At 35.0% G+C, this 14,984-nt stretch overlaps 1 protein-coding gene across 5 annotated transcripts in view; it reads right to left on the bottom strand.

The window, feature by feature from the left end:
- KIF27 (kinesin family member 27) overlaps nt 1-14,984 on the bottom strand; it is a 74,284-nt gene that overhangs the window by 36,012 nt on the left and 23,288 nt on the right. For all 5 annotated transcript variants that reach the window (XM_033124085.1, XM_033124083.1, XM_033124086.1 and 2 more), the window contains 4 exons: nt 10,461-10,667; nt 3,829-3,998; nt 3,272-3,375; nt 2,412-2,567 (listed from right to left, as the gene is read on the bottom strand). In XM_033124085.1, the coding sequence (XP_032979976.1) occupies nt 2,412-2,567; nt 3,272-3,375; nt 3,829-3,998; nt 10,461-10,667 (637 nt within the window). The remainder of the gene's footprint in view (nt 1-2,411; nt 2,568-3,271; nt 3,376-3,828; nt 3,999-10,460; nt 10,668-14,984) is intronic.

The following is a 14,984-nucleotide window of genomic DNA, read 5'->3' on the forward strand; positions in this document are numbered from 1 at the left end:
GCTCTGCTGGCATCAAACTCCAGTTAGAAGGACATTTGGGGTGATTCTTTGGCCTCTTGCTTACTACACTTTGACTTCCTATAATCTGTCACTCTGAATTCTTTTTTTTCTTTTACTATTATGAAAAATTTTCAACACACTAAAAAAAGTAGGGAAATAATATAATGAACCTTCATCATCTAGATTCAAAAGTTACCAAGATTTTGCCACAGTTGCTTCATCTATGCCTTTTTCTTTTGTTTTAATTTGCTTAAAAAATTGTAAAGAAATCCCAGACGTCATATCCTCTTACCTATACATACTTCAATAAGCATCTATACAAAATATCATTAACACACCAGTCCTAATTCAGACTTCCACAATTGTCTCAAAATGTCTTTTACAGTTGGTTTATTTTAATCACAATCCAAACAAGGTCCATGATACATCTCTTAAGACTCTTTTAATCTAGAATTCGTCCTCTCCTTTTTCATTCCATTGAACTTGTTAAAGATGAATTATTTTTAAATGCTTTTCTTATGAATGTTTAGAACACAGAGAAAAATAGAGTAAGATATTTCTATATGTCCCTTCATTCTAAGCCCAGCTACTGACCCTAAAAACTTGAGTTTGACAGTCTGAATAGTCAATTGTCCCTAAACTAGATTAGCAAACTGGTGGCCGTGAGAAATAAGTCCAGAGGTCATGGGATGAATCACCAGGGACAGTTTGTCTTACTGTTATACTGAAAATCTCTTAATTTTTTAATAAAAAATTGTTATTGAACTAAATGTGCTGTGAGTTTTTTTCTGGCCCTGCAACTCTGATTACCTAACTTTAAAATACATACGACTACTGTATTTTAATGAATCTAAGACCTCATAAAGTGTTCAACACATCAATATTTTATGAACCACTAAGAAGAAAGGTACAGTGCCAATTACACTAATCATATGATAAAATGCTAAGATGCCATTGATTGCAAGGTGCATCCTGATTTCAGAGATATTAAAATGTGAAAAATGTGTATTAGAATTGATGAAATACACTATAGTTGAAGTTGTCACTGTCATTATTGTTGGCTGGAGTAGCTGCTCTTCAGGAGAAATTTTCATTGAGGCATCTTTGAGAAGCACACATTGACACTTTTACTAGTCACCATCTCTAAGGGCCCTTAGGAAAGTTCCAAAATTCCCTTGGTTCTAACGAGTAAGAAGAGGACCTTCTATGTGTCCTCTATTTTAAGGAAACCAGGATGTGGATGCCAGGCTACAAAAGTGTGCTTGTTTAGTGAGATATGCCAAGGTGGGATAATCTATCTGAAAGAAAAACAGATAGTACCTTGAACTCTTGGAAATGGAGAAGCTATTTCAACCCCTAAATCAGTCCCTGGATACTCCTAAGAGAGGTTTACTGGCATGGGTCCTGCCTGTGAGGAAGGAGCACGGTCAAACTCAACTAACTCTCTGGGATATTGGAGCTGGGGTGATGCACAGCACATACGTCACAGGGAATGAGGAAGGAAGACACTTTGGGACAGCAACTAGGGAGAGGAGGTTGAGAAAGGAAGTCCAACAGCCAGAAGGCAAGCTTGCAGGAAAGAGGAGGGAAACAGGAAGGCAGGTTTCCCCTTACTGACAGAGGAGTAAGGGGGACTCACCATAATTCATATAATCTGGGTATGATTACAGCATTGGCCTTGAAGAAAATCAAGATAATATTTCCTTCAGTTCCCCTAAATGTGACCAGAGTTGTTTTTCATTGGAGGTGGGGAAAAGAATTGCTGGTATCTCTTATTCCTTCAAGTCTTTACTGAATTTCAAGGTAGTCAAGGCTCACAATTTGAGTATATTGAGGGGTGCAGTACCCAAAAAGCTTGAGACGTGCTTTTTAGGGCAAGTCTGATATGTGTATAGCTGAGAGTGAGGAGAGGCTATGGTGCATACACGAAACCTGCCAGAATTTGAGACCAAGGGGAAGAGCTAAAACCTTGGCTCACTTAAGAAAATAGTTCTCAAGAACAAATCCTTACATCTTCAGAGAAACAAAAATTAACTATGCTTAAATATAAAGTTTCTGATTGTTAAAAATGAACTATCCAAGAAAATGAAGACTGATAATTAAAAATAATTACTCAAATGAGTTAGTAAAACATCTCATACATATTGCCAGATGCCTAGTATGTTTCTTAAAAAGTGGCAAAAAACATGAAGTGCCACAGCGTTTCAACACAGAATTCACACTGGTTAGAACAATTCATAGATGAATCCCAAAATAAACAAAGTCCTTTTAATAACTAACCTCCACATATTGGCTCTGGAACACACCTTGTTATACCAAAAGCTAAATAAAGTAAATGTTACAACGTCAGAAACAATTTTATAATAGAAGCTTTTCTTTCCTATATAAGCTGGTTCACAGGATACTATTACCTGTTTTCATTAATTCTTTAATCAGATCTTCCTTCATCTTGATGTTAATTGTAAGTTCTCTCATTTTTTGTTTAGCTTCAGTAAGTATGAGTTCTGAATTTCTTAATTTTCGCAAATTCAACTCTTGACTCTCCTGAAGACATTCAATCTTTAAATCTTTAAAATAAAAGATACAAAACTCAGAAATAAAGCTATCTGCTCATAAAATTTTCAACAGGAGTACAGCTAAAAAAGAAAAGCAGACACAGAAGCAGTCTAGAAGCAAAAGAGGAAGAAACAAACAGACAGGGAAGGAAAGAAAGGAAAAAAATGCACAGCAATTGGGACTTTAGTTTTCTAGCTTATAGTAAGAGTTTTCCTTTCCTAAAAAAAAAAAAAAAAATTATATATATATGCTTTAGTCATATTCCCTAGTTTCTGATACAGTTTCTCATTGCCCGTAGATATTCTACAATTTGAGTTTTTAACTTGAGTTATTTAAGAAAGATGTAAAATCTCCAGGTGGGTACAGGGTTGAACTTTTTTCCTATTAACTTCTAGTTTTATTGTAATCGAAGAATGTAATCTACAGCAGACTACTCAGAGTGTGGGCCAGCACTTTTTGTTACTATCTTACACTAGAACGTAAATCAACTCTGTCACTGTTTTGGTTCAGCTGAACTTTTTTTTTCATAGTGAGACTTCCTCGGTCTAGTGCACTGATTTACATTCTAGCATAAGTTTCTTAACTGGTTATAGACCAGTTCCCTACCAAGTTCCCGCCTTTGAGGATTCCTAGATGCTTCTTCAATTACTGACTGAAGAGAAAGAGAAGTGTCTCATAAACATGAGATCTAAATTACTTAAGAAAGTCTGTGTACCTTCATTCCCCAAACTTGACTTTTGTGTTTGATCATCAATATCATTCAATTCAACAAGAGGACAAACAGAGACTGGCTTTTGAATCCATGAGCGACTTCTCTGTCTAAAAGAAAAACACAACAGGATCAAAGGTAACTTGTGTGTGTTTGCTAATCTGCTTTCAAATTAACTTCCTCAAAAAGTGATAGTAATGTTTAAAGAATTGTTAATTATATAAAAATAAACAGAATTTTACTAATATTCCCACCCATGTTGGAACCAGTGGAAAATTCATTATGTTTGTTGCCATTCTAGCAGCAGAATCAGGATATCCAAAAACATTTTCTTTGAAAATTAAAATCCAACAACTATAAAAACTCTAAAAGTAAAATTATTTTTCAACTTTAAGACTGATGATTTGTGTTCAAACACTGGTTTCGTAGTACATTAGTTAACAGAACATTTAGCAAAAACTACCTACTGTTGTTATATTAAATGGAAAACATACACTCTGATGAAAAAAGCCTACATCTGTATATATTTATAAATGTATTAAATCAGTCTGTATTTCACATACCTCATTTCAGATTTCTCTTGGCCTTCTAATTCTTCATCATCACTGTTATCAGAAAACTGGTAGTGGAGGACTTCATCTTGTTCTTCTATGTGACCCAGCAGCATCTGACTTCGTGTTCGAAATCCGGCAACTACTCGATCCAGAGAGTACACAGAAGGACTGGTGTAGACCTTACAAGTGATTCCCCACCCAACAACAACAACAAAAAATGATTTTTAAAATGTCCATTTTTAATCCTATTACTCAAAATGTTTTTAAGAGGTTATTAGATAGGTACACTTAAAATATCCAATCACTAAAAATATGCATCACACACCCCCAAAAATGTCAAAATTCATTTCACAATACTATTGTCCTCATGGACACATATTTCTTACAGAAGCCACACATCTCTTCCTTTGCTAGAATATTCTTCTATCTTCTACTATAGCTCCAAGGAAAGTAGTACTCAACAATGAAACCGAAGAGAGGCATCAATGAAAACATCACAGCTCTTAAAACAGCACACGCACTCCCCAGTGAACGTGAAGCCCACATGCAGTGTAACAGGAGGGAACTGGGCAACAGTTCGGAACACTTGGAGGATTGTGGTGTTGCTAAAGGTCTGCATCCTCCTCCATCCAATCCAAATCCACCAAACGACGAAATCCACAGCCATCACCACTCCCTCTGCTAAGGCAAAATATTTTCAATTTGGAAATCCAAATGTATTTACTCACACTTTATATGTGGTGGTTAGCATAGCTGAATTAATGCGAAGTAACATGCTTAATATGTATCATAGGATAATTAGATGTTCAGGGGCTAGCCTAGGCACTTTCTACATTATAACATGCTTCTATTAGCAATGTACCTTGATTCTCACAAATGAGCTTGGAAAACAACAACAATGAACTAGAAATTGCCTTTTTACTTTTATTCTAGTTTCCGTTACCAAATATTTCTTTTCATCACCTCTCTGTAACCAAATCTCAAAGTAATTTCTCAAAAAAGGTAAATAATAAGTCTTAGAGGGGATATTCAATTTATTAATATAAATAATTGTAAGCTATTAAAATTATTATAGTGAAATGTGTATATTACATGGTGTTTGAGATTCAATTAACATAGGTCCCTTATGTTCCCTCTCCCAGAAAAGCCTACCTGATTTTATACCTCATTTTGTGCCTCTGCTGTTGGTCACCTAATAAGACCACTAACATTAGCACCATGATGGATAGGCGGTCAAGTTGTCTAGGTGGCCCCCCAATTCTGAGGTTTAGGGGAGGGAGAGGGGAATTATTTACAGAAGAACCAATTCATGAAGTATTTATCTAACAAACACAATGTACCCAGCAGGGCCATTTGCCCCTTAACTGATAGGCAACAAGGTTTCTCTGTCAGGGAGGTGGGAATTATTTCAGGAGAAAATTAAATTTTTTGTTCAGACTCAAACTTTGTTTTCTGGAATTGCAATATGCTTTTAAAATTTATTTTTATAAAGAAAACTAAATGATGCAGCTTAATAATGAACACTAAATAAGTTCTGCTACAATGAGTAACATTTAGCAAATTAATTCTTCAACAGTCATTCCACCCCACACAATGCTTTTTTGCTCCTTCCAGGCTCGTAAAGCCTTTTATAATCCAGCCCCTTCTTTCCTAACTATTGGGTTCTGCTTCCCTCTGTTGCTTCTGTATTCCATTTGCTCTCTAATAGGGATATTTTAGCATTTTCAACCATATTCCAAACAGTACTGATCACATGTAAATATTCAAATAAGCTGAGTAATAATTCAGATAACAGGTGTAGTCAATTAGAAGACTTTTTTTTTTTAATTCTAATCATTTCCCCCTAGAATTACATGGCCACAGGGATAGAGCAAACTTTAAAGGTTACTGAATTAAACTATCCATCCCATGTTTGACTCTCTTCTGTAATATTGTAAATTATCGTTTAACCTCTGCCAGAACACATTCACTGTGGGGGTCCCCTTGGGTCCTCTCATATTATTGTTGGCAGTTGTCACTAGTAAGTCCCTCTTTATGTCCCCTTAGCACTTTTCTCATTGGTCCCAATTCGAGAGACAAAGTCTAACAATAATGGTAGACCTTCAAATATAAAAGGTGCCAAAAAAAATGTATACACATTTTAAGAAAGGAAAAAACTGTACTAAAATTGTAATACTCAATATATATCAATAACAAAAAATGAATACAAGTCACGTTTGACTTCTGCAATTACCAGAGGTGCTCAAAGTGGTTACTGTCAGCATCCAGACACTTCTGATTATGGCGAACACTGGTAGACTTCTGGGGTGAGAGTGTAAACTGTTCCAACACCAGAGCAGAAAAAGCAGGACTTGTTGCTGTGCGAGGCGTCCCAGCTCTTCCCTTATGCACATCACACATAGCACCATGCATCTCAGACTTATCACAAATATGTGCAATTGTTAGGCGTGTTGAAGGTTCTGTTGCATACTCACGCCTCCATTGTCGTTGTACTTCCACAATGTTCTCGAATTTCAAATACCACTTCAAAATACCACTTCGACAACTGTTCTTCCACCATTTTCTTTGACTGTCCTGCCTGTCGCATGGTGACACTAGCATTCGATTAATGCCATCTTTGAGCAAATGTCATACTACACATTGCTACCATAATTCAATTCAACTTCAAAAAGTAATACATAGATAACATCTCTTAAAATGTGTATGCATTTTTTTGGCACCCCTCGTATTCAGTCATCATTTGACTAAATCTTGAGGTACTTCAGATTTTCCCCAAGGTCTTTCAGCAACGTGGCTTTTCTCTGAAAATAATCTCATTTGACTTTAAGTGTTGTACCCAGACATTCTAAATTCTATGATAAGATTATCTCATCTCATTAGTGACACATTTGATTTTGTTTCATCAGATGTGCTGCTACTTTGCTTAACTCATTCACCAAAGATTGTGGCTTCCACATGTTTAAATTTATAGTTTCATTTGAGATTTAATTTATCATTTTGCTACTATGAAGTTGGTGTGTTGTGCTGGAATGAGCTGCTTAGCTTGCAAAGGAACCTGGTCAAAGCTCAGTAGACACATCATCTCTTGTGTTCTGCTATGTTTGCTCTTCACCGTGAGCAACTACCGTGTTTCCCCGAAAATAAGACGTTGCTGGACCATCAGTTCTAATGCGTCTTTTGGAGCAAAAATTAATGTAAGACCTGGTCTGATATTATATTATATTATATAAGACCCCGGTATATGATATGTGACATGACATGACATAATATGATACTAAAGACCCGGTCTTATATTATAATAAAATAAAACTGGGTCTTATATTAATTTTTGCTCCAAAAGACGCATTAGAGCTGATGGTCCGGCTAGGTCTTATTTTCGGGGAAACATGGTATGTATGCAAAGAAGTAATTAAGAAACCACACAAAAAATTAATTTTTTTGTGAGAAAAAAGGAGCCTTTATGTAAGACATAAACTCTTACTGAAAACTGAAGAGGCTGTTAACCTTTAGTGTGGGGTTATGCATAGGAATTTTGTGACGAAAAAAAAAATGTAATTCATTCAGGAAAAAACAAAAAGATTTTACTAATATTCCACTTCTGTGAATTTGGAGATTCCAGGAGGTTTTTAAAATATATACTTCAAGAATATTTTGGCTGGTTTTCTTAGTATATAATTATGTCAAGTATTGAAAGTGATATTGTATACCTATTGCTTTTATTTCCTTTTCATTATACCATAGTTCATCAAATCTAAAATGCCATCAACTGTAACACACACCATTATTTTTATACCACCAAGAAAAAAAAAGCTGTCAAACTATGACATGCCATCAGTTTTAAAACATATCCTGCCATAATAGATGATAAAAAGTGAAAAAAATAGGTGAGTCTTACAATCAATGAAATATGACACATTTTCATTAGCATAAACCTAAGTAATGACTGGAACCAGTCATTGAAAAAACCAGTCAAAAGAAAAAAATCGTTGTAATCTTTTTTTCAAAGTGCTTTTTTAGTATTTATAGCACTGGCTCTTGGCTTTAATTATATCATAGTTACTGTGTTAAGGACGTAGAAACCTGTTACATATTTTTTTGTAAGTTTAAAATCAAGATTCGATTTTGCATTTCATCAGAGGAGTTTTTGGTATCTATTGAGACAAATGAGTTTTTCTCTTTTTCATGTTAATTTGATAAATAATAGTAATACTTTTTATTTTATTTTACCTGTATACTATTTAGTGGTGAGGGATAATTTCTTTAGGATTTCTGCATAAGTAGATATGTCCGACAATTCCATTTTGTTGTTTAACTTTTCAGATTAAGAAAAAGTTGAAAACAAATGTGCAGCAATAGGAAAAAGTACACAATGGTACGTACTTGGGATAAATATTATTCAACCATTAAAAATCATGATATATTGTAGAAGAATATTTAATGACTGTCAAATGTTCATGACATATTAAGTGAGAAAAGCTAGTAACGAAAGTATATGTATAAATATAACATGAATAATACATTTTTTAAATAAATAAGATCATTTCACTCTTTCTTTCCAATATGTGTAAATAAGCATATAAGACATAAAATCAAATTCTTTCTGTAATCAATTTAAAAATTGATTAAGCTACTTTTCCCCTTTTCTTTTGAAAGTATTTTAAGTTGAGGAAGTATTTCTCTTATCAGACTATTTTTACTTCAAGAAAATATTGAGCTAAACTCTAAAAATATATATATTAGAGCCAAAAAATATAAGCTAGACTTCTGCCACGGAGACAGAAATCCAGGAGAAAATGAAATGGTATTTCAGATGCCCTCACCGGCTTAATTTAACTAGTTTTGGTATTCAATGTGAGATCTCTTAGAACAAGCGAGCAGCAAATAGGACTTGACCAAGTCTTGCCATACTATGTGTCTTCCCATGCAAGCCTGCCTTTCCATATCTGCTGCAAAAACTAGGCCAAGCAAGAGACGTAGCCGGGACTCCTGGATACACAGTAAGAGAGAACTCTCAAAACTGCTCGGCTGATCGTATGACCTTTGCATCTTCCTCCCTTTCCCTTCTTTTAGTGGGCGACAAGGGTTCTTTGGGGGGGTACAAAGAAAATTTTAAAAACAAAACAAAACTAAGAATTTGCTAATTCAAAACAATAACATGGAAGTCTTTATTCTAGTCATGTCTGTTTTAGGTCTAATCAAACTAGAGATAAGAATAGAAGGGCCTAACCCTTTTCAAGAACCCATGAAGCTCTATCTCCTCAAAGAGTCTGTGTGTGAGTGTGTGCGCACGTACATGTATGTCTAGTAAAAAAGATATATATAAAAAAAAAACAGAAAGCAAGAGAGAATAAATATGCGTAACTTTTGTAATCAGGAAAAAAACCAAATGTTACTTTTAAAAAATAAAAGAACGGACAGAAAGAGGAAATTCTCTCACATAATTAGCCAACACTTAAAAAAAAAAAGTAAATATAGAAGACTTGATATGTAAGTATTAACTTGAAATAACAGACAACAAATTTGAATCGTGTGAACAATCTCTCTCTTCCTAAATGTTCAACGTAAATTTACCATGTATTCAACCATAAGGAAAACGTCAATAATTCTACAAAGTAAAACCAAAATTAATTAACAACAGTGGTTTAAATTTTAAAAGTCAACCACTCAAAATAAAAACCATCCAAGTAAGGACACCATCTGTCTTACTCAGAGGCACTGAGCCTGGGACATAGTAGAGGCACCCCATGGGCATGTATTGAGGACGCAGTGTGCAAGGCACTTTTGGAGTCACGATCTCACGTGCATCTTCCATACACCCCCATGTTTCCCTTCTTCAGACAGATAAGGAACCTGGTGCTCACACAGGTCTAGTCATATGTAGACCTTTACAATAAAGCTGAATATATGTGGGGCTAGTAAATATATGCATATACAAATATATGCCCAGGTCTGCCTGACTGCAATGTCTATGATACCTTGCATATTTCTTATCCCTTTGACTGTAACCATCACATATATCTCAAACAAATCATGTCCCTTCACAAAATTAAGAGAAACCAAAATTCATCAATCTGCTAATTAGTCTTTTCCATAGTAGAGATTAGCAGATGATTTTTTTCAAGAGAAGTGTATGTGCATATATTTACTACCCCCACATATATTCATAAATAAATAAAAATTAAAACATAAGTTTATACTGATCTTTATACAATCTTGATTATGTAAGCTTCTCAAGACTGAGTAACATATAATGTCATTTTGAAAATAATAAGACAAACCAAATAAGTAAAAATAAATACCCTCCACCCTCATCTCAAGTTGGTGTGGTTAAAGAAAGAAAAAAATTCATAAAGATATCAACTTAGTCAAGTCTGAAAATATGATGCAAAGGATAGCTTTTCTTCTTTGATGAATGTAGACATTATCTTCAATTATTCCTCGCAAATACAATGATACATTCTCCTACTTACTAACTTTTTATTAAAAAGAAGCATGATTAAAAGAATACACAAAAGTCCATGAAACCAAACAGAAACCAAACTGCACCTGCTGAGACTGTACAAATATACTGTGATATTATATTACATATAATATTTTTTTAATCTCAAAATAAGAAAGATATTAATGTTTATAGACTTTACCTTCCTGGCATCTGGTCTTGCTGGGACATAAATATAATGCCCCAAATGAGTATCAAACGGTACAGTATATGGTCTTTTTTCAGGTATCCTGGCATCTGGCCCATCTCCACAAGTATCCTTAACTGAAGAAGTCATTGACAGGTTAAGTTTTGTTAGTTCTTCACTCAGTTGATCCACAAGAAGTTGTTGTTCTATTATTTTTTCATTCTTTGTAGAAGAGAGATGAAAAATTTAAAAATAGAGAACCTCAGTACATGTGTAGATAATGATTAAGAATAAATTACACATTGACCAAAATCACAACTACCTTAATAGTATACAGCAAAACGTCATTTATCCAAAGATTAGCCTTCTGGTGTTTACAAATATCTAGGACCGTTCTGAGTGGTAAAAACTTTGGAATAATAAGCAGCAACAAACATAGCATAGAGTTAAATACTTACAAAAAAAAAAATGCCTCATACACTGTGATTGGTTGGTTTGCCAACCTGAAGCGCTCTGATTAGCTGATCTTTATAAAAGTTTGGGCTTTCTGAGTGAAATCCAAGAAGTAAAGAGGCAAAAAAGTTGAAAAGTGGAGGAAGAGTTGCAAATAGCAGAGGTGGCAGCAAAGAAGATAGAAAGTGGCAACAGGTGCAGTGAAGTGAAAGCCTTTACTCAGTGAAAAAGAAAGCCAAAAGCACAAAGAGATAGAGGATAGGCAACTGACAGTCCTGGGAGAAAGGAGAACCTGGAAATCAAAGGCAGAACAAATTGTGTAGTGTGTGTGAATGAATTTAGCTTTTTATGTACCTTCTAAAGAAAAATTTTAAAGTATATTCAATCCATAAAGCTCTAACATCAATCTTTGTTTTATAAGCACAAAATTATTTAAACAAGAAACTATCATTCATCTTAATATTTCACATGGACTAACACAATGTGTAAATGGGGTAAAAAACCCTTCAGTGTCACTGTGTTAATGCTGAGCTATAAAAATACAGCCTTAATAAAAAGTCATGCATGCAGATACTTTAAATATACAACACAATGGAACGTAAGTTAAGGGTGGGTGTTAAATGGAATCCTTACATTGTTTGGCAAAAGGGTAAAAATACCAATTAATATTAGACTTTACTAAGGCAAGGGTGCAAGGTATACTCTTTAGGATAACCACTAAAAAAAGAGTAAAAGTACAACTTCTAAGTTAATGAAGTAAAAACTGAAAATACACAATCCAAAAGAAGGTAAGGAAGGACAGAAAAGGGAACATAGAGCAGACAGGATAAATAAAAAGCACAACAGTGGGATTATAACTGAAATATAATAGTAACAATGTTAAATTCACAAATGAATTAAGTAATCCAATTAAAAAATAAAGACTGTCAGAGAAGATTGTAAAATTACCTAACCTGCTGCTTACAAGAAACATAACAAAAATAGACACAGAAAAATTAAAAATAAGATGGAAATAGATATATAATACAAATATTAATCACAGGAAAGTTGGCATAACTATATTCATATCAAAGTAGACTTGAAAGAAAAAACCATTACAAGCGATAAAAAGAGGTAAAAAATGATAAAAACGTCAACCTACCAGGATGATGTAACAATTCTACATTTCTATGTACTTAATAAACAGCTTCAATATATATAACGCAAAAACTGTCGGTACTTCATGGAGAAGACAAATCCAAAATCATAGAAGATTTTAACATCAGTCTAAATTACTGATATAATAAAAGACCCAAAAAATGAGTAAAGATATAGATTTGAATAACAAGATTAACAGAATTAACAGCACCCAATGATTGCAGGATACACATTCTTTTCAAGCACATCTATAATATCTACAAAAATTGGCCACATGCTGAGCCATAGAGCAAGTTTCAACACATTCAAAGAACTGAAATCATAGGGACCACAATTCAACTAAGTTCAAAATTAATCAAAAGAAACCGTCCATGGGTTGGAAATAAATCATCTATATAACCCATAGGTCAAAGGAAAAAAAGACAATAAACATCAGGAAATATGTGGGGAGGCCGGATGGCTCAGTTGGTTAGAACGCAAAAGCTCTGAACAACAAGGTTGCCGGTTCGGTTCCCACATGGACCACTGAACTGCACCCTCCACAACTAGATTGAAGACAACGAGCTACTGCTGAGCTTCCAGAGGGGCGGCCGGATGGGTCAGTTGGTTAGAGTGGGAGCTCTCAACAGGTTGCTGGTTCAATTCCTGTATGGGATGGTGGGCTGTGCCTCCTGCAACTAAAGATTGAAAACTGTGACTGAACTTGGAGCTGAGCTGCACCCTCCACAACTTGACTGAAGGACAATGACTTGGAGCTGATGGGCCCTGGAGAAACACACTGTCCCCCAATATTCCCCAATAAAATTTTTTTTTAAAAAAATTAGGAAATATTTTCAGCTGAATGTGGAGTTCAAGGTAAAGATAAACATAGGAGGAAATATATAATTTTAAATGTATGTATTCTAAAATAAGAAAGGCTAAAAAAAAAATCAATGAACCTAGGTATCTATCCGGAGAAATCCAAAACTCTGGTAATTCAAAAAGCTTTATGCACTCCTATGTTTATTGCAGCACTATACACAATAGCCAAGACATGGAAACAACCGAAATGCCCATCGGTAGATGACTGTATTAAGAAACTGTGGTACATTTATCCAATGGAGTATTATGCAGCCATAAAGAAGAAAGAAATGTTACCATTTGCAACAACGTGGATGGACCTAGAGAACATTATGTTAAGTGAAATAAGTCAGACAAAGAAAGATAAATACCATATGATCTCACTTATATGTGGAATCTAAAGAAAAGAATAAATGAATGAACTAATCAGAAATAGTTTTGGAGACACAGAGGAAAAACTGAGGGTTGCTAGATGGGCGGAGGGGTGGGGACTAGGGGGAAGGTGAGGGGATTAGAAAACAGTCAGTAACCACAAGATGGTCATGGGGTTTTGAAAATTAATTTGGGGAACGTAATCAATAATGTTGTAAAGATTTCGTAGGGTATCCGATGGACACTTGTCTCATTAGAGACCACCTCAGGGATGATGTAGATGCCTGACCACTGCACTGTACCCCTGAAGCTGAAGCTGAACAATAATGAATATCAACTACAAGTGTGTGTGTGTGTGTGTGTGTGTGTGTGTGTGTATGTATATACTTACAAGAAGCGGAGTACTGCATTAGGAATAGAGACAGTGGAAATGTAATGTCAGAGGGATAGTGGATGGGGGGAGGGGGGTTCCCACAGTGTGAGGGATATAAATGATAAACGTCTAAGTATTACTTTGTCTTGTGCAACTGAAACTAATAAAAAAAATATCAAAAAAAAATCAATGAAGTAAGCATCCATCTAAAGAATTTAAAAGATAGCATAAGGTCCCCCCCAAAAAAAGCAGGAAAAATTAAATTATAAAGATAAGGACAGAAATAAATAAAATAGTAAACAAACATATTACTAGAAAAGACTGACAAAGTAAAGAATTGCCTCTTGAAGAGACTAATAAATTGATAAACCCATGGTGAAGCTGATGAAGGAAAAAAAGAGCGAAGGTACATGTAACCAGGAATGAAAAAGGGGATATCAGCAAATATCTAAAGACATTAAAGAGATAAGAGACTATTATAAACCTATGCCAATAAATATGAAAACTTAGATACAGTAAGGTCAGATTCTTAGAAAAATAAACCTTATCAAAATGGGGGCAAAAAGAAAATATGATTGAACTCATAATCAAATGCTCACACACACAAAATTCCAGTCCCAAATGTTGACAGGTGAATTCAACCAAACATTTAAGGAAGAAATAACACTTTTTTTCACACATTCTTCCATCCAAAATACAAAAAAAAAGAGGGAACACTACCTAACCTACATTATGATGCTAACATTACTTGCTATAATATCTGACAAGGCTATTTTGAGAAAGGAAAATCTAGGTCAATCTCACATATGAATAAACATGCTAAAATGCTAACCAAATTAATAGCAAATCAAATCAAGGACATTTGTAGAAAAGAACATAGCAGACCTGTCTCCTTAGAAAGAACTGCTTACGAGGCAGTCAACTGGATGGTGTCTGGGAACTTGGCTCCTGAGAGGGTTCCCAATACCCTAACTGATAAGAGTGGCTTACTGTACTCAGATTGTTTGTGCAGACAATGTGGTCTATGTTGAATTGCTTTCCTTGTGGTAGTCTGGAATTTTTATATTGGGCAGAGAGTGCCTTCATTTACAGCCCTCAATAAAAACTGTAGGCACTGAGTCTCTTCTGAGTCTCTCTGGTAGACAACATTCACGTGTTGGCACAATCATTGCTGGGGGAATTAAGCACGTCCGTGTAACGCCACTGGGAGACAACTCTTGCTATTTCGTGCCTGGTTTCCTTCAGACTTTGTTCTATGTGCCTCTTCCCTTTCCTAATCATTGCTCTCCTTCCACTGTAATAAATCTTAGCCATGAGCATGACTATATGCTGAGTCCCCCTAGTGCATCATCCAACCTGAGGGT

This window comes from Rhinolophus ferrumequinum, chromosome 12, assembly GCF_004115265.2.
Source record: "Rhinolophus ferrumequinum isolate MPI-CBG mRhiFer1 chromosome 12, mRhiFer1_v1.p, whole genome shotgun sequence".
NCBI classification, from domain to species: Eukaryota; Metazoa; Chordata; class Mammalia; order Chiroptera; family Rhinolophidae; genus Rhinolophus; species Rhinolophus ferrumequinum.